The sequence below is a fragment of the Nicotiana tabacum genome, chromosome 23 (assembly GCF_000715075.1).
Source record: "Nicotiana tabacum cultivar K326 chromosome 23, ASM71507v2, whole genome shotgun sequence".
NCBI classification, from domain to species: domain Eukaryota; kingdom Viridiplantae; phylum Streptophyta; class Magnoliopsida; order Solanales; family Solanaceae; genus Nicotiana; species Nicotiana tabacum.
The window spans coordinates 45,293,439-45,316,199 of record NC_134102.1 but is presented as its reverse complement, the minus strand read 5'-3'; the positions used below and the strand labels follow the sequence as shown (position 1 = coordinate 45,316,199).

General features: G+C 36.1%; 1 protein-coding gene across 1 annotated transcript; it reads right to left on the bottom strand.

Moving 5' to 3' along the window:
• Positions 1 to 5,960: 5,960 nt before the first annotated feature.
• On the bottom strand, positions 5,961 to 14,336 carry LOC107770634 (non-specific phospholipase C4-like). The gene is made up of 5 exons (XM_016589957.2): positions 13,735 to 14,336; positions 13,257 to 13,415; positions 7,991 to 8,403; positions 7,098 to 7,268; positions 5,961 to 6,476 (listed from the first exon to the last, which is right to left on the bottom strand). Exons 1-5 carry the CDS (start codon positions 14,208 to 14,210, stop codon positions 6,130 to 6,132), a joined length of 1,566 nt encoding a protein of 521 aa, XP_016445443.1. The 5' UTR covers positions 14,211 to 14,336; the 3' UTR covers positions 5,961 to 6,129.
• Positions 14,337 to 22,761: the final 8,425 nt, after the last annotated feature.

The following is a 22,761-nucleotide window of genomic DNA, read 5'->3' as shown; positions in this document are numbered from 1 at the left end:
CGGGGCCATGCGATATGGTGGAATGGAAATAGGCTAAGTGCCCGGAGCCAAATCAATGCAGAAATCAATATCCCTGTCGGGTGGCATCCCCAACAGGTCTGCAGGAAATAACTCTGGAAACTCACGAACAACCGGAACTGAATCTATGAAAGGAACCTCCGCACTAGAATCGCGGACATAAGCCAAATAAGCTAGACACCCCTTCTCGACCATATGCCGAGCCTTTACGTAAGAGATAACCCTGCTGGTAGAATGGTCGAGAATCCCTCTCCACTCTAATCGAGGCAACCCCTGCAAGGCTAAGGTCACCGTCTTGGCGTGACAATCTAATATAGCATGATAAGGTGACAACTAATCCATACTCAGTATGACATTAAAATCAACCATGGCGAGAAGTAGAAGATCTACACGAGTCTCAAGACTCCCAATGGTGACCACACACGAACGATAAACACGATCTACAACAATAATATCTCCCACTGGCGTGGACACATATACAGGAGCACTCAAGGAATCACGGGGCACAACCAAATAGGAAGCAAAATAGGATGACAAATAGGAGTAAGTAGATCCCGGATCAAATAGAACTGAAGCATCTCTACTGCAAACTAAAATAGTACATGTGATAACAGCGTCAAATGACTCAGCCTCAGGCCTGGATGGGAAAGCATAACACCGGGGCTGGGCCCCACCACCCTAAACTACGTCCCTGGGACGGCCTCTAGCTGGCTGGTCTTCATCTCTAACGGCCTGACCTCTACCTCTAACTTTCTGGCCCCTACCTCTAGCTGCCTGACCCCTGCCTCTGGCTGGCTGAGCAGGTGGTGCAGCAACTGGTGCCGGAACCATGGCACGAGAACGCTGATGCTGTGTGCTGCCTGTTGCCTGAGGGCAAAATCTGGCAATGTACCTCGGATCACCACAAGTATAACATAACCTCGGTTGTTATGACTGCTGACCCTGAAACTGACCCTGTCGACCTAAATAACCACCCTGATAACTCTGGAGTGGAGGTGCACAAATAGGAGCTGGTGGTGCACTGTAGGCTAGCTGGTCGGAATAATGCATCTGAGGGCCATGACCACCTGAGGCATCGTGGGATGCCCGGAGCGCTGAATGAAATGGCCTGGGAGGATGGCCTCTACCAAAAGTACTCCTGCCTCTAGATGAGGCACCTCTGAACTCACCGGAATGACGAGGCCTCTTATCAGACCCCTGACCTCCCTGAGTAAGAACCATCTCGACTCGTCTGGCGACATTAGCAGCCGCCTGAAAAGAAATCTCACTCCAGTCTCCTTAGCCATCTGCAATCTGATAGGATGAGCAAGTACATCAATAAACCTCCTCACCCTCTCTCTCTCTCTCTCAGTGGGAAGCAGAAGAATGGCATGACGGGCTAAATCCATAAAACGGGTCTCATACTGAGTAACCGTCATACCGCCCTGCTGGAGACGCTCAAACTGACGGCGACGCTCCTCACTCGATGTGATAGGCAGAAACTTCTCTATGAAGAGCTGAGAAAACTGGTCCCAAGTAAGAGCAGGCGACCCAGCTGGTCTGGTCAACAAGTAATCTCTCCACCATTTCTTGGTGGAACCAGTCATTTGAAATGCAGCAAAATCGGCCCTATTAGTCTCCACTATACTCATGTTTTGTAGAACCTCGTAACAGATGTCAAGATACTCCTGGGGGTCCTCTGAAGGGGCACCACTGAAGTGAACAGGAAAGAGCTTGGTAAACCTGTCCAATCTCCATAAAGCCTCAGAAGACATAGCTGGCCCATCTCCGACCTGTGCCGCAATAACCGGCTGAACTAATCCGACTGGCTGAGCTGCCGGGTCGCCTGCTCTTACTTGGGACCAGTTCTCTCAGCTCTTCATAGGAGTCTGGGCTCCTCCTCCAGCCTGAGAGACTGCTGATGCCATGGGAAATGCGCCAGTCTGGGCCACACTCTCCATAAGGCCTACAAACAGACCAAAACATCCTGAAGTAATGGGGTAGCAATGAATCCCTCCGGAACCTGAGCTGGTCCGATAGGAACAATCTGGGCTAGAACCTCCTCGCCAATCTCTATCTGAGGCTCCACTGTTGGGGCTGCTGCTCGGGCCCTAGGCTGAGCCCTACCCCTGCCTCGGCCTCTGGCACGACCTCGGCCTCGACCTCGGCCCCGCGTAGGAGCTATCACTGGAGGCTCTGGCTGCTGCTCAGCTGAGGAAGCGGTACGCGTTCTCGCCATATATGAGAGAATAAGAGTAGAAGAGTTCAATCAGTATTTCGAAAGCAAAAATCGCACGACAAGGAAGAATAAAAGTGAAAATTGTTCCTAAACTTCATAGCCTCTGGAAGATAAGCACAGACGCCTCCGAACCGATCCTCCAGACTCTACTAAGATTTCTCGTGAATCGTGAGACCTAGGCAACCTATTGCTCTGATACCAACTGTCATGACTCGAAATTTCCCACAGACGGGACCGTGATGGCGCCTAATATTTCACTTGCCAGGCAAGCCAACGTTAGAGAATCATTAAACCAATTCCTTATTTTCATTCATTAAGTAACATTAATTAAGTAAAATAAAATATAATAAGTGCAGAATATCATAAAAACTGTATTAATTACTACCACCCGGATCTAGAGTCACAATTCACGAGCATTCTAGAATTTACTACAAGTAATAGTCTGAAAGAAATACAACTATCTGAATAAAAGAAACAGTAGAAAAGAAATGATAGACGAGGACTTCAAGGTCTGTGGATGCCGACAGATCTACCTTGAGTCTCCAGACAGCGGACCAATAGCAAAATCTCGATCAACCAGAGCCGGTATCAAAATCTGCACAGAAAGTGCAGAGTACAGCATTAGTACAACCGACCCCATATACTGGTAAATGTCAAGCCTAACCTCGACGAAGTAGTGACGAGGCTAAGGCAAGGCACCTACAATCAACCTGTATAATTTAACAGTGTATACGCAAATAACAGGAATGAAGAACTAAATAGGAAATGTCGAGAGAGGAAAACATACTGAGGGGAATACCAGATAAAGAACTACAACAGAATGATCACCGGAACAGTCAATATACCATGAATCAATAGGAATAGTGAATACAGTAAGGAAAAATGCACGGCATCACCCTTCGTGCTTTTACTCTCAATCTCATCATAAAATTAATAGAAACGGCTATTTTCTACCCTAACCCCTAATTCTACCATAAAAACTCTAGATTTTTGGTTGATAATTCAAGGAATGTAATGGGTAATTGAAAGAAAATAGTTTAGAATCACTTACCAACACTTTGGGGAAGAAAATGACTCTTGAAAATCGCCTTTACTCATTTGGTTCTTGAAAAATATTGAAGAAATGGCTTAAACCCGTGTTTAATTCTGTTTTATGCACTGGGCGACAGTATGCATCGCGTTCGCGAGGCCACTGTCGCGGGTACTGGCTGTCAAGCCTTCGTGTTCGCGAGACATTTCTTGCGTTCGCGAGACGTTGCTCGCGTTCGCGATGAAAGAACGACCAACCCTCCCCCAGGTCCCCAAGTGCTTCGCATTCGCGATGAGCAGATCGCGTTCGCGAAGGGTAAATCCCCCATCACTTCGCGTTCACGACCAGGCCTTCGCGTTCACGATGAAGGATTCTCAGCCTCACCGGATTACTCTTCGCGTTCGCGAGAGTACCTTCGCAAATGCGAAGAAGGACATGCCAGAACATAGATTCTGCAGAAAAACCAGATTTCCAAAGTCCAAAACATCCCGTGGCCTATCCGAAACTCACCCGAGCCCTCGGGGCTCCAAAACAAACATGCACACAAGTCTAAAAATATCATACGAATTTGTTCGCGCGATCAAATCTCCAAAATAACACCTAAAACTCTAAATTTAGCACCAATTCAAATTTCTTTCTCACCAAATTTCACAGACATGTCTTAAATATTGTAATGAACCTGTACTAGGCTCCGGGACCAAAATACGGACCCGATACTAACAATGTCAAATATCAATCAATTCTTTAAAATAAATAATTTCCAAAGTTTTAATTCTCATCAAAAATTCATAACTCAAGCTAGGGACCTCCAAATTCGATTCCGGGCATACGCCCAGGTCCCATAATACGATACGGACCCATCGGGACCATCAAAGCACGTATCCAAGCCCGTTTATCAAAAATATTGACCGAAGTCAACTAAAATTAATTTTTAAGGCAAAAATTCTTATTTTCATTAGTTTTTAACATAAAAGCTTTCCGAAAACCTGTACGGACTACGCATGCAAATCGAGGAGGGTAAAAATGAGATTTTTTAAGGCTTAAGAGCGCCGATTCGAGTTCTAAAATATAAGATGACCTTTTGGTCATCACATCATCCTTTTATTAATCGTTCTTCTTCTTATTTGGCTCTCTACACTGACTACTGTAGTGACCCTTTTTATTGAAATTCCAACACGTAATGTCTTTGCGATTTTTGGATTGCCCTCTTCTCCTTGACTTTGATCTGCCACGACCATGATTTTGTCTTCTTTGACTGCTTCTCCCCCTAATTTCGGTATTCAAAGCAGATCCTTGAGAATTACTTGATTTTCTCCGGCGAATATCTTCGCTTAGAACCGAGTCTCTAATATTATCCAATTTGAGTTTGGTACTTCCCGATGAACTACTAACTGCAGTTATTGTTGCAGACCAACTCTCCGGTAGAGATAATAGTAGAATCATCTACCTGACTTCGTCATCAAATACTATATTGACAGAACTCAATTGAGTTAATACTACATTAAACTCATTGATATGTTTCGTAACAGATCCACCTTCTATCATCTTTAAGTTGAAAAATCGACGCATCAAATAGACTTTATTTGAAACAGATGGCTTCTCGTATATATTTGATAACGCCTTTATCAGGCCTGCAGTGGTCCTCTCATTAATGATGTTAAACGCCACATTTCGTGTTAGCGTCAAACGAATCACACCAAGAGCTTGACGATCTAATAGATCCCAATCCGCTTTGGCCATATTCTCTGGTTTTACCTCGGTCAGAGGTAAGTGTAATTTTTTCTGGTACAAATAATCTTCTATTTGTATTTTCGAGAATCCAAAATCTTTGTCATTGAACTTGTCAATCTTAACCTTCCCTTCTTCCGATGCCATTATTCACAAAATTCTTTTTATGTTAATAGTGCTTGCGAATAGTAACGATGATCAATAGTGTCGCACTATTCTTGTGAATAGTACATGCACCAATACCGTACTTTTCTACCAGAATTACATTGTCGATGCTCTAATACGAGTTGTTGGAAAATGTGTCAGGCTGATAGAAGGAAAAAAAAATATTTGAAAGAAAAAAGTAATAAATTGCACAAGACAAGACAAGAGAAGATTTACGTGGTTCGGCAATTTTTGCCTACTCCACGTCCACACAAAGAATAGCTCTTTATTAATTGAAGAGAGAAAGAAGAAGTTGAGGGATAATATACAAATGAAAATGCATACCCCTTTTATAGGCATTTGAATGCCCTGCCGACGTAAGCGCTTACATCATAGGAATACTGATATAAGCGATTACATCATATGAATGCCGATGTAAGCGCATACATCATAAGAGTGTCGATGTAAGTGCTTACATCATAAGTTCATCTCTTTTTGACTTTTCTTTCTTTTGTTTTTTCTACTTTTCTTTCTTTCACATACAACAACAGGTTTGCTACTGTCAACTCCTTCGTGTCATCACCTTTTGGTTTTTTATTTACATGTTAAGAGTCTATGCCAAAGCCTCCCCCTCCCGCCACCACAAAGGGGATTAATTAAAAAGAAAGAGTTGCTAAAATTAGATAGTTTCCAAAAAGCAAAAACGCATCATTCTTTTTTGAGACAAACTAAAAAGGCAGAGTGTGTCATACTTTAATATGGAACAGTGGGAGTAATTATGTTGACATTATCAGAGTGCCAGAAAATATGTAGTAACATATAAGACAATAGCAAACATTTATATTATGCAATCTGATAAGCAAAATAAAATCTAGTTCCAAACTCTGGCTAATTAGAGCCAACTTATTCCTTTACAATTACTTTGAAAATGAAGTCGTGCCAGTTGTCGAAGAAATTAATTTGAGAGTAATGTGAAACTAAAATGGCATCATCAATGATCACAAACTATACAAGAAAAGAATTTGGAAGCAAAGGATTTGGATTTTCTTGGAGCTCTCTCAGCTAGTAATTGATCTCTTGGTATTAAGATAGTAGACTCATGTGCACCACTTTGTATGGCTTTTTCACCTTCATCCAAGAATTTCTTGAATGCATTATGAACATAATCAGCTGCCTTAGCAACAGTCATTCCCTCCACAAGCTTGTTGGGATAAGACTTGTTCATATAATCTCCACATAATACTGCTGACATTTGTACCATTTCTGCTTGAAACTCTGTTAACTTTGCCTCTTCTTGTGCTTCTGCCTCTCTCATTCTTACTGGTTCTGGTAAAGTTTCTGCAATGATATTCAAGTAGTATAGCATGTTAATTAATGGGACAAAAAAGACCATCTGGTATTCGAAACCCACTGTCCACTAACCATTTCCCATGTGTCCAAGAACTCCTAGATATTAACATCATTGATTGTTTGCTCTAATAAAGTAGTACTGGAGCATGTATGTAACGCCTATGGTTTTACTATTTTATATTTAGGAGTGCATCTTAAGCTTACGATTGGCAGCAATATTATTAAGTACAATAATTATGTCAACAGATATATTATTATTGAAATGTTGTATTCTCTGGTCAGGAATTGGCTCGAGCTTTGGAAAATAAAGTGTTGTTAATAATAACGATACCCAGGTTAGTTCAAATATACCAACTCGTAATCAAATATCCATAACTAGCGACTCGTTAGATGAATGCAATTGCATGCTGTTATTCACAAAAAGATAAGGATCGGACTCGGAGTTGATTTCACTAAATAGAGATCCACAAAAATTAGAAATTAAAAGAAGTTGTAAGGATACTACATTAAAGAAAAGTATATATTGTTATTGTTTATAAACTAAATATTTTTGGAGAAAGAAGAATAACTAGCTTCACGAGATAATAGCTAAAGCGAAAAAACAATTACCAGGGCAGTCTGTTCTTGGGGTTGATCTGGTTATGACAGTCTCAAAGGTACCAGCCCATGCATCACGTTTAGTTAGGAACTCATCCAAATTAAAAATCTTCTTAACAGTTGCAGGAATTGAAGAATGCTCAAATTCAGAAGTAGCATATGGTCCTGATGGCTTATGCAACACTGCATTCATATAACAACCATATATGCATTAATAAGAATTTCAACAAAATGAAGACCACATTCTGTTACGCAATATCCACTCTTTTCGAAATAGTTCATGACTTTTACACGTTCATAAAATAAAAATAATTTGCTAATTAAACTTTTCTTTTGAAAATAAAGCACAGGATTTTGATATGATGGAAGTCATATATATTTTTCAAGAACTTTTTTTCCATGAGTTAAGTGACAAAATGAAGCCTTAGATGATTTGAAATATATTATGAAAAGCTTAATTGAAGTATTTCAATTTCATATAATTAAAATGTAACAAAATAGAGACAGCATGTTTATGGGACTTTGTCCATAAATGTGTTATGAACTTATGGATATGCAAGAGTTTAGGGTTTATCCTCACAATGAGAATAGTTTGGTAAATATAAATATTTGGTAGGAAAAAATGGGGCATCAACTTCTGATTCCAAAGAAATTACGTGACTCTTTTCCAGCTTCTTTGCCATTGCAGAAAAGCAAGTCCGGCTACCACTAGAAAACACTTATATTTTCACAAATATTGGAATTCCACAATTGCAGAAGCTTCGGATCGATTATACTTTTAGTTAATTGGGTAGGTGTCGATAGCAGCAGAACCTTATACCACAAAACAAGCAAAGATCCTGAAATGAGCACTTCTAATTTTCAAAAAAATTGGCCAAACAGTAGTCAAGTAAGGCTTGAATTACCTGTTCCTCTTTCAATCCATGGAGAAATCATGATCGCCGGAACCCTAACACCGAGGCGATCAAACTGAAAGTTATAAGGCGCAGTGGTACCCACAATACCGTCGGGGCTGGGAACTCCGGTGACCGGAGTTGGCACATGGTCAAAGAAACCACCATGTTCATCGTATATTATTATGAAAAGCATTTCATTCCATTGAGGGCTTGATCTCAACGCCTCGTACACTTCTTTCACGAATTTTTGCCCTTCAAATACATCGTGCGATGGGTGATCATCATTCCCTGGCAACACTTTTAAGTCATAAAATCTTGGTTCAATTACTACATAATTTGGTAGCTTTCCCTCCTTGCAGTGATTTTTGAAGCTTAGATCGAACGGATGAAAATTCTTTATGTATTTCAGTTTCCTAAGATTCCTGAATAAGCAAATATTTCCATCTCAACATTAAAGCACTTGAGAAAATAGTACATACTTTTAGTACAAATTGTGAAAAAACGTAGATTATAGTGTGAATCAATTCAACTACGTGTGAAACAAAATATAATTAGCTAACGTCTAACGGCATTTAGAGCTGAAATTTAGGGTGTGTTCGGTAGGAAGGAAAATGATTTTCATGAAAATATTTTCTTGAAAAATAAATCATTTTTTTAAACTTATTTTTTGGTGTTTGGTTAGGTAGCAGGATTTTTATTTTTTTGAAAATTAAAATACATAATTTAGGCAAACACTATGGGAGACGAAATGGATAAGGGCGGAGGAGGTTGGTAGTCGGGATCTAGGAGCCATGATAATGGTGTCGAGGGTAGGGGTGGGGGAAGGTGGTGGTGGGGTGGCGGCAGGGGCGGATTCAGTTCAATTGCTACGGGTTCCCGTGAACCAGTAGCTTTTGTCTAGAGCATGTATTTGTATTAAAAGATTCATTAAATGTATAAGAATATTTAGCTTGAAAAGTTCGTTCATCCAATTAGTATTGTATATTAACTCGAGATTTTTGTAGGAACCCATAAACCTAAAATTCTGGATCCGCCTCTGAGTGGCGGTGGCGGGGGTAGGGGTAGCGGTGGCCGGGGGTAGGGTTAGGGGTAGCGAGTGGCGGTGGGAGTGGTGGAGGGTTGAGGTGGAAGGTGGTGTGGATAATATGATAGGGAGGTTGAAAAAGAGTTCTCAAAAATATTTTCCCTCCTTTTAGTAGGGAAGTCATTTTTCGCCAATTGAAAGAAAATGAATGGATGAAAATTATTTTGATCCCCCAACTTCATCTTAAAAACAAACTCCTCCTCCAAGATTAAACAATAGGCATTCTGCTCCTTGAAACTATGTATTTTTAAAATGCCTATTTTATCCTCAATTTTATCAGCCTTGGTCGATATTTATTTTTACCTTGTTAATATCACGATATTTTATTAATCAAAGTTATGAATTTACCTAAAGTGAAAATTATTTTTTAAAAAAATAAAAAATGATAATCAATCATATATAATTAATTGAAATTGAATAATAAAATAAATTGGCAGAATTAAAATATTTGAGTAAAAGATCTTTTTAATATCAATCAAATAAAATGTTGTGCAATAATATCTAGAAATAATAATTAAAAATAGAGATAAATTTTATAATAAATTCCTAAAATATTACATATTTATACCTTGGATGTTCTTTAAATTATAATTTAAAATATATTTTGTTAAAAAAAATAAAAATTCATAAATATATACATATATGTATATATAAGATAAATAATAAAAGGGAAAGTAAAACTTAAACATATATTAAAGTAACAATAAAAAAGAATAACAATGAATTTGTTATAAATTCATAAAAGTACTATTCTAGTTAAATTTTATTGAGCTTTAATTCATAATAAGATATTTAGCTAAGAATTCTACCAATTTAAATATAACAAAAAATTTATATGCATAGAGGAGCAATTGAAAATGTCAAGCATAAAATAGACAATGCATATGATAGGAGGAGTAGAATATTCATTGTTTAATGTTGAAGGAAGAGTTTGATTTTTAAGGTAAACTTGGGGGATCAAAATGATTTTCGCCCGAAAATAAATTTACGAGGAAAATATTTTCCAAAACATTTAAGTCAACCAAACATAAAATAATTAAAAATATTATCCATAAAATATATTTTTTTTCATACCAAACACACCATTAGTATTATAACCATAAAACTAAACCAACTATATAATTAATACTCACCTAATGTTTCTGTTAAACAATATTCAGATGATGTTTAAAAAAAAAAAAAAAAAAAAGACAAAGGAACAGATAATCAAGGAGTGGAATTATGTCAACGTTCTTCAAATATGAAATTTCCGGATATTAATAGGACTGAAGTTATATATTGCCAATGTAAATATGTTTTTTACACTATAATGAAAATTAAAACGTGAGAGCATGTTACCTCAGCTATGACTATCAATTACTTAACATAAAATGAGGACTGGAGTTACGCACACTACAATGTAAATATGTTATATAATTTATATAGCCATGAATATCAATTACTTATCAAAAAAATTTATGGCCATTAATTATATTTTAAGTGACCTGTATATTTTCTTAATGCAAGACGGTCGAAAAAAGGTAGTACTAGTATTATTATTTTTTCGGAAAAGGGTCATATTTGCCCATATACTCTTTAAAGGGGGTTATATTTGTCCTTCGTTATACTTTTTTGATATATTTATCCTTATCGTTATACTTTAGGATCTTATTTACCCCTGTACTCTTCAAAAAGGGTTACATTTGTCCTTCGTTATACATTTTTGACATATTTATCCTTACAATTATACTTTAGGATCATATTTGTCCCTCATCCTTTAGATTGCCATGTCCCACCTTTGTTTTCCTACATGGCGCCTATGTGAGTTTCTTTTTCTTCCAATTTAAATATCGTTATACTTTAGGATCTTATTTACCCCTGTACTCTTCAAAAAGGGTTACATTTGTCCTTCGTTATACATTTTTGACATATTTATCCTTACAATTATACTTTAGGATCATATTTGTCCCTCATCCTTTAGATTGCCATGTCCCACCTTCGTTTTCCTACATGGTGCCTATGTGAATTTCTTTTTCTTTCAATTTAAATATGGTCACATATTTAAGATAATTTAACCCGCCCACCCAATTTAAATAAGACACACTAACTAAAATAAATGGAAATCATAATTTCCAATCCCCCCCCCCACACCCGCACCCACTCGTCCATCTCTCTTCTTCGGGTCAGCTCCATATTTTTCGGAGAGCGAGAAAATTTTGGACAGTGAGTGAATGAAACTATAGTGTTATCTCTAATTGATTTATTTAATTATTTCACCTTTGTCTATGTTAATTTATTTCCCTTTAATACTTAGGAGTTAGGAGACATGAATCACTCAATGATGTTTTGAAGTGTTTGTAGAGATACAACTCTGTAAATTCTAAACTGGGTCAATTGACCATGATTGATCCACGAAAAGTAATTTCCTGATACGGCATTTTCGAAGATAGTACGAAATACAATAGCGATGTAGCAGCGACAATATATTGGCAAACAATAACTTTAAACTCAAAATCACTAATCTAATAGAACTCACAATTATTGCATCAACCAAAGTAAATTACGAGAAGTTGTACAATAATGGAGTTAATGAAGTCTTATTTAAATTGGATGAGCGGGTTAAATTATCTTAAATAGGTGACCATATTTAAATTGGAAGAAAAAGAAATCCACATATGCGCCATATAGGAAAACAAAGGTGGGACATGACGATCTAACGGATGAGCGGCAAATATAATCTAAACGTATAATTGTAAGAATAAATATGTCAAAAAAGTATAACGAAAAGCAAAATATAACCCATTTTGAAGAGAACAGGGGCAAAAATGATCCTAAAGTATAACGATAAGAATAAATATATCAAAAAAGTATAATAAATGACAAATATAACACTTTTTAAAGAGTATATGGACAAATATGACCCTTAACCGTTATTTTTTAAAGAAAGGAGGGGCGTAACAGCAAAAGGACCAGTTGGACGTATCCCCACATTTTGAGAATATGCTGTTGAGGGTCGAGAGTAACGTAACAAAATATCCGTTAGACAATATCTGTTGGATATTAATGAGATCATGGGCTTCCATGAAGTTCTCCATTCGTGACGGCAGCTTCAATCTCTTTTAAAATTGTCAATCTAAAATTCTAGTATTGGTGCATTTCCATTTTTTCTCGACAACTGTTTATCCAATTTAAACTAGGAGTTAGAAGATTCTTTTATTTGTTATAACCAAGAGAATGATTCAAAATACTTGCAAAAATAAAAGAAAATGTAACTTTTTTGTAATTCCAAGTACAGATCTAATCAATCTTAAAATTCCTCCATTACAATCAATATCTTTCTCAAAATTAAAACTAATAAAAAAACTGCATCTATAGATGGATCTAATACTCTAATTTTTTAGGTTTATCTGATATTATTTTCTTATTAGTCCGTTACAAAAGGAATGACACTTTTTTATATTAGAAAATAAATAATTGTACATTTCTTATTTTACGTTTAATGAGAATATTTTACAACCACACAAATATAATGACATATTTAATGTTATAAATTTAAAAGTTTTATAACCACACATACTATGATATATTTAAGATAATAAGTCTCAACAATATTTATTATATTTTTAAACTCCATATCAAGTCACGCTATGTCACATGAATTGAAGCGGAGGGAGTAAACCATTAAAACTATAGTTTACTTATTTTTGATGCTAAATTGATGTTGATATAGAAAGTAGGAAAGATATTTAATGGTAGGATCATTCGTCCCTTTTTTCTATGGGTAGAAATCTTTTATTAATTGCGTACCTTTTTGTAGGAATTTTGCTTATCAAACTTAAGCAAAATCGACTTGGTCAATGTTAGTAATTGATGATTAACGATTAAAGAAATAATATGTTGATGAGATTGTGTTTTTTTTTTGGGTTTTCCATCGTATCCGTATTGGAGCCAGTCCGACACTATATCCGGATTTGCATCGTGTAGGGTCTCATTCGGGGGAAAACGGTCTCCACCAAGAATTTTTTTATATCCAAGACTCGAACTCGAAATCTCTAGTTAAGGGAAGAGCAGCCCCGTTCAATGCACCACATCCTTTGGTGGTTGTTGATAAGATGGTTGAGTAACAGGTGGTACGTAGTTGTGGGACATTTAAACCCGCCAAGAAAATGATAATATTATGTCGAAAAATGTAACAAAGAACAAATTTCGTACCTGTAAAAAAGAGTGGACGGAGGGTATTGATAGTAAATACCAAAAGAATAGCCAGCCTCATCCATTGAATCAAATATAGTCTTCTGAGGTAATCCATGAATCAACAGCTTTGTATCATTACTGGTAAGCCCATGTGACGTCGCCGAATGCACAAACAACCTATTCGCCAAAATGCGGACGTACGTACATAGACAGTGTTAGGTGCCACTTCTAATTTCAATCATATTTTTTAAATCATAAATCAGAGGTATATATATTTGAAAATTAGTACGGAATATTTAGTTACGAATTCATATTTTCAAAGATTTCAGAACATAAAAACCATTATTTTCAAACGTCATCGCCTAACATGAAACCATCCATAAAAGGAGAAATTATTAACCTTGAAAATAAGGTTAATAGTAGTAAGTATTTTTTAAAATATTAGTGTATATAAGTTAAACTCATAAATTCAAATTCTAAATTCGTCTCTAACAACCTGTTGGGTTGGGTTGATGCCGGAACGGACGCGAACCACCGATCACAAACGGCGAACTCCGTCACAAGCTCTTTGTAAACAGGCACAGCAGCAGGTTTAAACCCGTTCATAACAGTTTCCGCCATACCCTTTTGATTTCTCTCTGCATTTTGAGCAAATCCTTTCATGGCGGGTTCAAGTTTCTTGTTAGCCAAGTCTTGACTCCATGGGACCCCAAATATTTGTTCATAAATGTCTTGGATTGAATGGCCTGGATCTTGGTCTACGTAAAGGGAATTGTTTCCGAAGTAAACGAGACTGGAATTTTGGTTCGAGGTGGATATTGGGTTGGATTCTTTTCCTATTGTTGGGCCAGTGATTTCTGGGTTTAGGGTATTCATCCAACCTAACATGTGATCAAATGAGCGATTTTCTTGAACTAAAACTATTACTGTTTTAATGGGAAATGAAGGTTTTGATGTTTCTGAAGATGCCATTTTCGGTTTTTGAGTTTTTTGCTAAGTTAATGTGAGTGTAGATGTGACTCTTGGTTTTCTTATAAGGAGAAATGGCCAAGGGAGGTCTGTTTCTTTCAAAGCCAAAAGATCTACTTATTTGTTACGTTGAGTTTGTTTTCTTGAAGAAGTGGAAACCTATCAAATCCTAAAAGAGCGTGCAGTGATATATCAGCTGTTTCTTTTTTCGGATGTAAAGATTTGATATATTAACTAAATGAAAGAGATATTTGCATTGATAAGATAATTCTTTCTTCTTCTTCTTCCTTTACCATTTTTTTTGTTGGGAAACATACGTAGAAAAGTATCCAATTTAGTGCGTATTTATCGAATCCCACGAAACTTCCTTTTATGATACATTTGTTATATATCCTCAGGCTATGATATGAGAATATAATCACATGAACGCGTTAATACCTATACAATTCAAAAATTGACTTTAAGAAATTTAGTACAAGATGATCCTTTGGGGATAAGAGGATATGCGATGGTATATGGCATGTAACAAACTTATCCTCCATTAGCGTAAAAATTTCAAAACTACTTAAACAATTCAATACCTTAGTAATGTGTTGCTAATGTGACGTTCTTTTAAGCAATTCAGATTTTTTGAGGGTTCATTCGAAAAGTTTGCTCAAGACACATAGACTTTCTATTTTGCCGACACTATAGAAAACATTTACACTATCATGTCATTTGAAAGTCAATCACATACAAACTCCTACACCAAAGGATGTCTTTGAAACCTACAAAAGATAATAAGTAACTAGTTGTAGGGGTAAATTTCACAATGAGATTTTTACTTATTAATACCACATTATAAATTTATTTATCCCTCTTAGAGAGATTATCACTCAATTATATTAGCATATACAATTTACTATTTATATACAAAATTTTATAAAGTACTATTAGAAAGGTATCTCCGCCCTCGCCTTCTTCCTTGGGGACTGCAAACTTCTCATACCATTAAAACACCATACTCTTATTATTCCAACTTAAATCAAAGCAACTATTCAAAGCAAAACAAAGATCAAACCTTTTTTTATCCAAATACTAAATATTTAAATTAATTGTACTATATAAATAGAGAAGTTAGAACATTGCAATTAATTCAGTTCAATCCACTTTATGTTTTCAAATTGTAACGCTCAGTTTCTTGTACTCTAATGATTTGTTGGTTTAATTCAGGATGCTAGCTTAATATCTCAAAGTAAATTTTTTTTAGTTTATTGAAATCAATAAACTAAATAGTATTAATGAAAAGCAGAGTAGATTGAATTGGGAACCATTTTAATCCATTAAAAACATCATTGATAACCATAAAAAAGTTTCGAAACTCGAAATTTGTGAAATTGATATTTGTTTGGATTGGGTGTTGTTACAAATAATTAAAAATATTATTTAGAGTTTATATCTCAATTTTGAGAGAATTGAGTGATGACTCGAGTTGTTTTGGTTAGAATTTCATTTTGAAACTCAAAGAAGAAGACTTAAACAAGTTGCAATATATTTTGTATTTCAGGTGTAGAAACGACATATAAAATATATACAACTAACCGAATTGTATATAAGTTGTATATAAATTGTACGTAAATTATAATTTTTCATCGAATTCTGTACAAAAAATTTATATTTAAGTTGTAGATAAATTGTACATATATTGTAGATTTTGACCAGATTTATTTATATTTTGTAAAAAATATTAGTTGCTTTTCGTAAATAGGAAAACCTAGAAAAATCGGTAAATAAGTTTAAAATCTCATATATGTACGAAAAAGTTCCTTTCACAAATAGTCATATAAATATGATTTCTTTTTTCATGAAAGTTATATAACTTTATTTTCTCACACAAAAATCATGAAATTTTTACTAACTCACACAAAAATCATACTGATCGGAAAATATAATTTTTCGGTAGTATTTTCTTATTTCACTTTTTTTATCTTTTATTTTTAGTATAATAAATAATAACCATATTAAAATAGAAATGACTCAACCCGGTTAGACTCAGCCGACCCAAAATCCATATATAAGTTAAACTAATACTAAAAGTGAATCCTTCAAAACACGATATTTCTATCTTTTATTTTCTTTTCAATATTTTCATTCAAATTGATGTCATTTTTGTTTCAAATGCTCTCTAATTATACCTTTTATTTCTTATTCTTTTTGGTTAAACTCTCATGCATTCCGGACTAAGATTTTTGTACGAAAAAGATTCACTTTTAGTATTATTTTAATATATGTATATAGATATTGGGTAAGTTGGGTTGGGTCATTCATATTTTAAGAGAAAAATACAAAATTAACTGGGTTCGAAACTAATAACATTCGTTAGCAAAAACAAAATTAATATGTATGTTACATGTACATGATAAATAATAAAAAGTGTATATTTAAGTATATATTTGCATATTAATTCTTGTATGAGTTGCGAGAGTTTATGTGATTTTTGAAATGAAATATGCTCATTATGTGTTTCTTATGTGTAGGAGCGAGTTTGGATGATAAATGATCAAAATATGATAATTTGACACAAAAAGGAAGAGATGGAAAGAATTGGGAGCTCGTCCAATCTCGTGCGTGGCACAAAAATGGATGCTATATAAGGAGAAAAATGAAGGCATAAAAAAGCGAAGCGAAGCGAAGGCACGGATCGCTTCATGAACTGAAAAATTGCAAAAGCTAAGTCCGCGTCTATGGTTGCACGTTGCGCGAAGGCAGACGCGCCCTCCAGTTCTCCTATCCGATTTTGGATTGCCTTGGATGGCCCTCCACCCTACCTAGGCCATATAAATACATCCTAAAACAAACTTTTGGAGGAGGAGACACTACTTTAGGGTTACACAACACCTTTGGAGGTAAGAACACACTTGGAGCAAGGAGAAGGATTCAACTCCACATTTTCCCTCTTTCTTCCTCTCTTTCCATTATTAGTTATGAATTCTAGTATTGCAGTTTTGCATACTATTATGAATAGTTAATTTGTTATCTATGGTTTTGATAGAACCTTTTGGAGGATGAATTCTTGTTAATTTTGAATATAATTTAGCTTTTGAATTTCTTTACTTGTTCAACTACGTACTTATTTTTGTTGATTGAATGTCCATCAATTGACTGTGCCTATTTATTATGTATTACTTAGAAAAGGGTACATATTTAGGCAGTTGTTGAACAACGTCACTCCTAACGTATATGAGGAAGCAATACGGCAGGTTTAAAGGTGGGTTTAGGAATAACAAAGCCTTGACGTGGTCATAGTGAGCGGTGAGATTGTGCCAGCTAGCGTAGTTCGGAAGAATATGTCTAGTAAATTATGACACCTGAAGTGCTCACGATTAGTAGAGAATAATTAGGCAAAATTATAGGAGACGTAGCGGGAATGATTCCGGCAATTAGGAAAATCATAACTCTAGACCTCCTTAATCTTGTCTCCAACTCTTAGTATCTTTAGTTGTTAATTTACTATTTTAATTTGTTATTTGTCAGACATAAGAATTTTAATATTAATAACTTAGAAATTGTTCAAGTTTGTCTTCTTGGTAATAATGAAAAGTTGTAGCTAAAACTTAGTTCTCTGTGGGATTCGACTGCGGACTCTTAGACCGGATTATATTTGCAGTGACCGCTTATCCCTTTTAGGACTAGAGTTGGGCATGATCAAATTTTGATGCCATTTTCGGGGAACTAACGGTGTAGATGTAGGTGTACTTATTTCTATGTTTCAAGTTTGAACTTTTATTTTATTTTCTAGTATTTAATTTTTTTTTATTTTTGTTTTACTTGTTGATTTGAGAAACATGACATCTTGGAATAATGAGAGTTTGATTTTCGTACTTCTACTTTTGATCCTCCTTATGCATATTGTAGAGGAAATCACTTATGTCAAAATTATCAAAATATTTTCGAGTGCGAGTTATGTGTACCAACTCAATCTTATGTGTGGAATGTGTATAATATGTGTGGTGGTCAAGATGGTCACTTTCATGGTTGTGATTATATTTCTTATTCTCCCCAAACCCCTTACTATGATGGTTTTACTTTTTCTTGTGAGGTTAACAGGAACAAAGAACCTGGGGATGACAACCTGAAAGAGATCAAGGATATGCTAAGGTGCCTTGTGAAAAACAATAATGAGACACATCTGCGGATACAAAGGCAAGATGCAACTATTCGCAACTTGGAGGCTCAAGTGAGTCAACTAGTTGAAACTTTTAATGCTCAATATATTAATATTATGGACAGTAGCCAAGAGCTGTGTGCATTAGAGATAAATATTGAGGTACCAATGGAGGGGTCCAAAGTAGAACACCAACACTCTAACCAGCTAAAATTTAAAGATGTTGATGTTGTAGAAGAGATACTAGAGTCAACCAAGGACATTGAGGATACATATTTAGTTGACTCTAGTGCCATTGGTGTTGAGGATGTTGACTATACCAAGATTCATGTAGTTGAGCGTATTAGTCCACACTCCAAGAATTTTTCCACATTGTGTTTGGATGATGATATAGAAATAGAGTCATCCGAGCCAATTGAGGAGTCAAGGAATGAGGAACAAGGTGCCTACATTCTGAAACTCTTCTTATCAGAAAGTCAGGATTACATACCTCATGCAAAGACTAAGAAGAGCAGAGTGCTAGATTATTTTCTTGGGTAGTTAGATTTGTTCCACCACCCTTGGAGCATAATCGAAAAGTTGAATCAAAACTTGGGGTTCAATTCATAAGCTCGAGGTGGAGGCAAAAAGTAATTCGCGTCATGTCGCGATGTTAAATCAAGCGCTTGTTGTGAGGCAACCCAGCTTTATTGCTTTTAAAAAAAAATGTTTTTTGTAGTGTCGCTTTTTTATTTTCTAGGAGCATGGGAAGAAAATTCATTGGAATAAAGCAAAGCAAGTGAGATGGTGAGAACTGAGTGTGAGGTGCCCGCACAAAGAATCAAGTTTGGGAGAAGTCTGAGTACCCCATGAGCTGCTAATGCTTCGGCCTATGGTCTATCAGGGAGTTTATTTTTACCCTCTTGTATTTATGGGTGTGCATTTGGGACAATGCATAATTTTAAGTGTGGGGTGAAGAGAGTGTTTGGATGGATTCCTATGCTAGTTTAGTTGTGTTAATTTATATGTGTTGAAAATGAATTGAAAAAACAAATAATTAGGTAGAAATAATCCCTCTTGGTTTTTCTTATGACTGCGGTTCTTTTTCAAGGGATGACTCTTTGAACCGGATAGTAATTTTTTTTTTAAGTAGAATTTTCAAAATGTTTTGGACTTTTCCCAACGATGGACTTCCTAGACAATTTTCTTGAGGGTATAAAGTCTAAAGAAAAATACAAAGAGATTTATTTTTTCTTCCCTTGTTTGTTTTGAATTGATAATGGAATGGGAAGAACTTGAATATCTACATTTTTTGACATATTTTATATCGGGGGCTTAGAGGTGGAGCATTTGTAATGAGTACTTTCTTCTTGATTCTTGTAACTATATGCCTTGAGAGTATATATGACTTATTTTGAAACGTGAGCTCATTTTTTGACTCCTATTATGTATATCCTATGTGATTTAATTATATTATGACTGCTCTTAGTTGCCTTAACTTGATAGCCAAGTCTGAGCCGTCCTGAGTAGTCACGTGCATTGTGTGAGGTGAGATATTTGGTTGTACTCTATGTCATCCCTTGCTAGTCTAGAACTTGCTTATGTATGAGTTGAAGCAAAATAAGTAAGCTTTGCGAGTCTAGAAAATGATATATGCATTTCTTTGATTGACCTCTGAGCTATTTGCCGACCAATGATAAAATTATCCTTTGTTAGCCCATTTGAGCCTATAAACCTTTTTTTTGGTACCCACATTACAAGACGAATCCCTTTTGTTCTTTATTAAATCTTGTTGAACATTTACCTCCGAAAGCACTTAAGTCGCTAGAAGAGAAGGAAAAGATATTGGGTAGTTTTTGAGTGGAACCATAGAAAGGCCAAAAGGTGCATGTGTGTATTGAGAGAACCACTAGCTGAAAATACCAATTTATGGAGGGTGTTGAAAAGATTTTGAAAAAACAAAAGAAAGAAAAATCAATAATAATAAAAAAATCCCTCCAATTCACTTTGATATGTGCTAGTGCTTATGTAGATGTTCTTAAAGTCAATGGGCTACGTTATTTATGGTATCATAGCGATATGTTGAGTGATCATGAAGAGGATGTGCTTAAAAGTTAAAGTGCATTGTATTAAAAGTGCTTAGGAGGGTTAGTCATTATTATCCATATCTATCCTACCCGTCCCTTAGATAACATTACAACCCATGAAGACCTAATTGATCCTAGACTTTGCGAGTTTAAATTAATAGAGACTTACATTATGGGCAAGCCTATGGTACGAGCTTTGGGGGCACATGAGTTTCTTTGCGAGAGTGAGTGAATTCTTTCATTCTATGAGTCCTTAAATTATACTTTAATTCATATTTGAATGTGCAGACTGATTACTCTCTTTGTTTTGTTGGTGAGGGCACATGATTTGCAAAAGATTGGTAAAAGCCTTGGTTTTTCAGTTGGCACAAGAAGCGAGTCTTAGTTTGGGATGTATTGGAGTCAAATTTTGAGGCTAGAATGTTAGAGTGAGTCACACAATTATTTTAATTAGTCTTGGCATGACGTCAAGCTCGAGGAAAAGTATGAATAGTGCATATGCTAGTTCTAAGCGTTGATGTAAACCATTGTCATTGGTGTGATGCTTGAGTATATTTTGAAATATATTTCATGCCTATGTGCTTAATTTTATTTGCTCGAGGACGAGCAAAAGTCTAAGTGTGGGGTGGTGATAAATGATGAAAAGTGTATATTTTTGTGTATATTTGCATATTAATTCTTGTATGCGTTGCGAGAGTTTATGTGATTTTTGAAGTGAAATATGCTCATGTAATGACCCGACCAGTTATTTTGCGAGTTGTAGCCATGTTTCCCCATTTACTGCTCATTCTATACTTTATAGTTGTTATGTGACTTGCCGGGGTAGTCAGTTCGAGTCCGGTGAGGTTTTGAAATGAATTGAGTCTCTAAGATGAAAACTTAAGTTGAAAAGGTTGATCAGATATTGACTTGTATGTAAACGACCCCGAAATAGAGTTTTGATGATTTCAATAGCCCAGTATGGTGATTTTGGACTTAGGAGCGTGTCTGGGTAACTATTTGGAAGTCCATAGTTAAATTAGGCTTGAAATAGCTAAAATAAAAATTTAAGTTTGGAAGTTTGACCAAAGAGTTGACTTTTTAATATCGGGGTCGAAATCCGATTATGGAAATTTGAATAGGTCCGTTATGTCATCTATGACTTGTGTGAAAACTTTGAGGTCAATCAGACTTGATTTGATAGGTTTCGACATCAAATGTAGAAGTTGGAATTTCTAAGTTTCATTAAGCTTGAATTGGAGAATGATTTGTGGTGTTAGCGTTATTTGATGTGATTTGAAGTTTCGACTAAGTTTGTATGATTTAGGACTTGTTGGTATATTCGTACGGGGTCCCGAGTACCCCGAGTGCGATCCGGATCGAAATCGGATCAATTTTTGGACTTTGGCAAATAATGAAATTTGCAGCTTCTGGTGTCATCGCACCTCCGGAGGGACTGACCGCATATGCGGACTCGCACAAGCGAGTTGTGGCTCACATAAGCGTGCAAAGGGCTTCCCAGTTGGAGTCGCAGAAGCGGAAAGAGCTCCACAGAAGCGAAGCCGCTTCTGCGATGGAACTCACCGCAGAAGCGAAGGTTGCGCGGAAGCGAAAGGCAATGTCGCACTTGCGGGTGCGCAGAAGTGGACCATGTTCCGCAGGTGTAAAGGAGGCTATTCATTGCTTCTTCGCAGAAATGATGTCGCAAATGCGACTCCGCAGAAGCGACAATTGGTCCGCAGGTGCGAAAAGCCCTGGACAGAACTTATAATTCGGGGGTTGGCCATTTTCACCCATTTTTGGATTTTAAGAGCTCGGATGAGGCGCTATTCAGGTGATATTTCAAGGAAAGTATTGGGGTAAGTGTTCTTAACTCAATTTTTGTCAAATTACCCGAATCCATGTTTGTTTATAACATTTAATTGGTGAGTTAAGTTGGAAGATTGTGAAAACCCTCTTGGTTTAATTTGAAGATTTGAGGGTGGAGTTGATGCCGAACTTTTGTAAAAATTGTATGGTTGGACTCGTGGTTGAATGGGCGTTCATATTTTATAACTTTTGTCGGGTTCCGAGATGTGAGCCGCACGGGCGATTTTTGGGTTAAATTTCGAATTTTGTTAGAAAAATTGTATTTTCATATGAAATTTATTCCTATAATTTGTATTGATTGAATCGAATTAATTATGCTAGATTGGAGCCGATCGGAGTCGAAAATATCAAGGTGAAGACATTCTTATTGATTGATTGAGCGTGGTTCGAGGTAAGTGACTTGCCTAACCTTGTGTGGGGAAAATTTTCCTTAGGATTGGTATTGATATGAAAATATTTATGTGTTGAAAGTCATGTACACGAGGTGACGAGTATG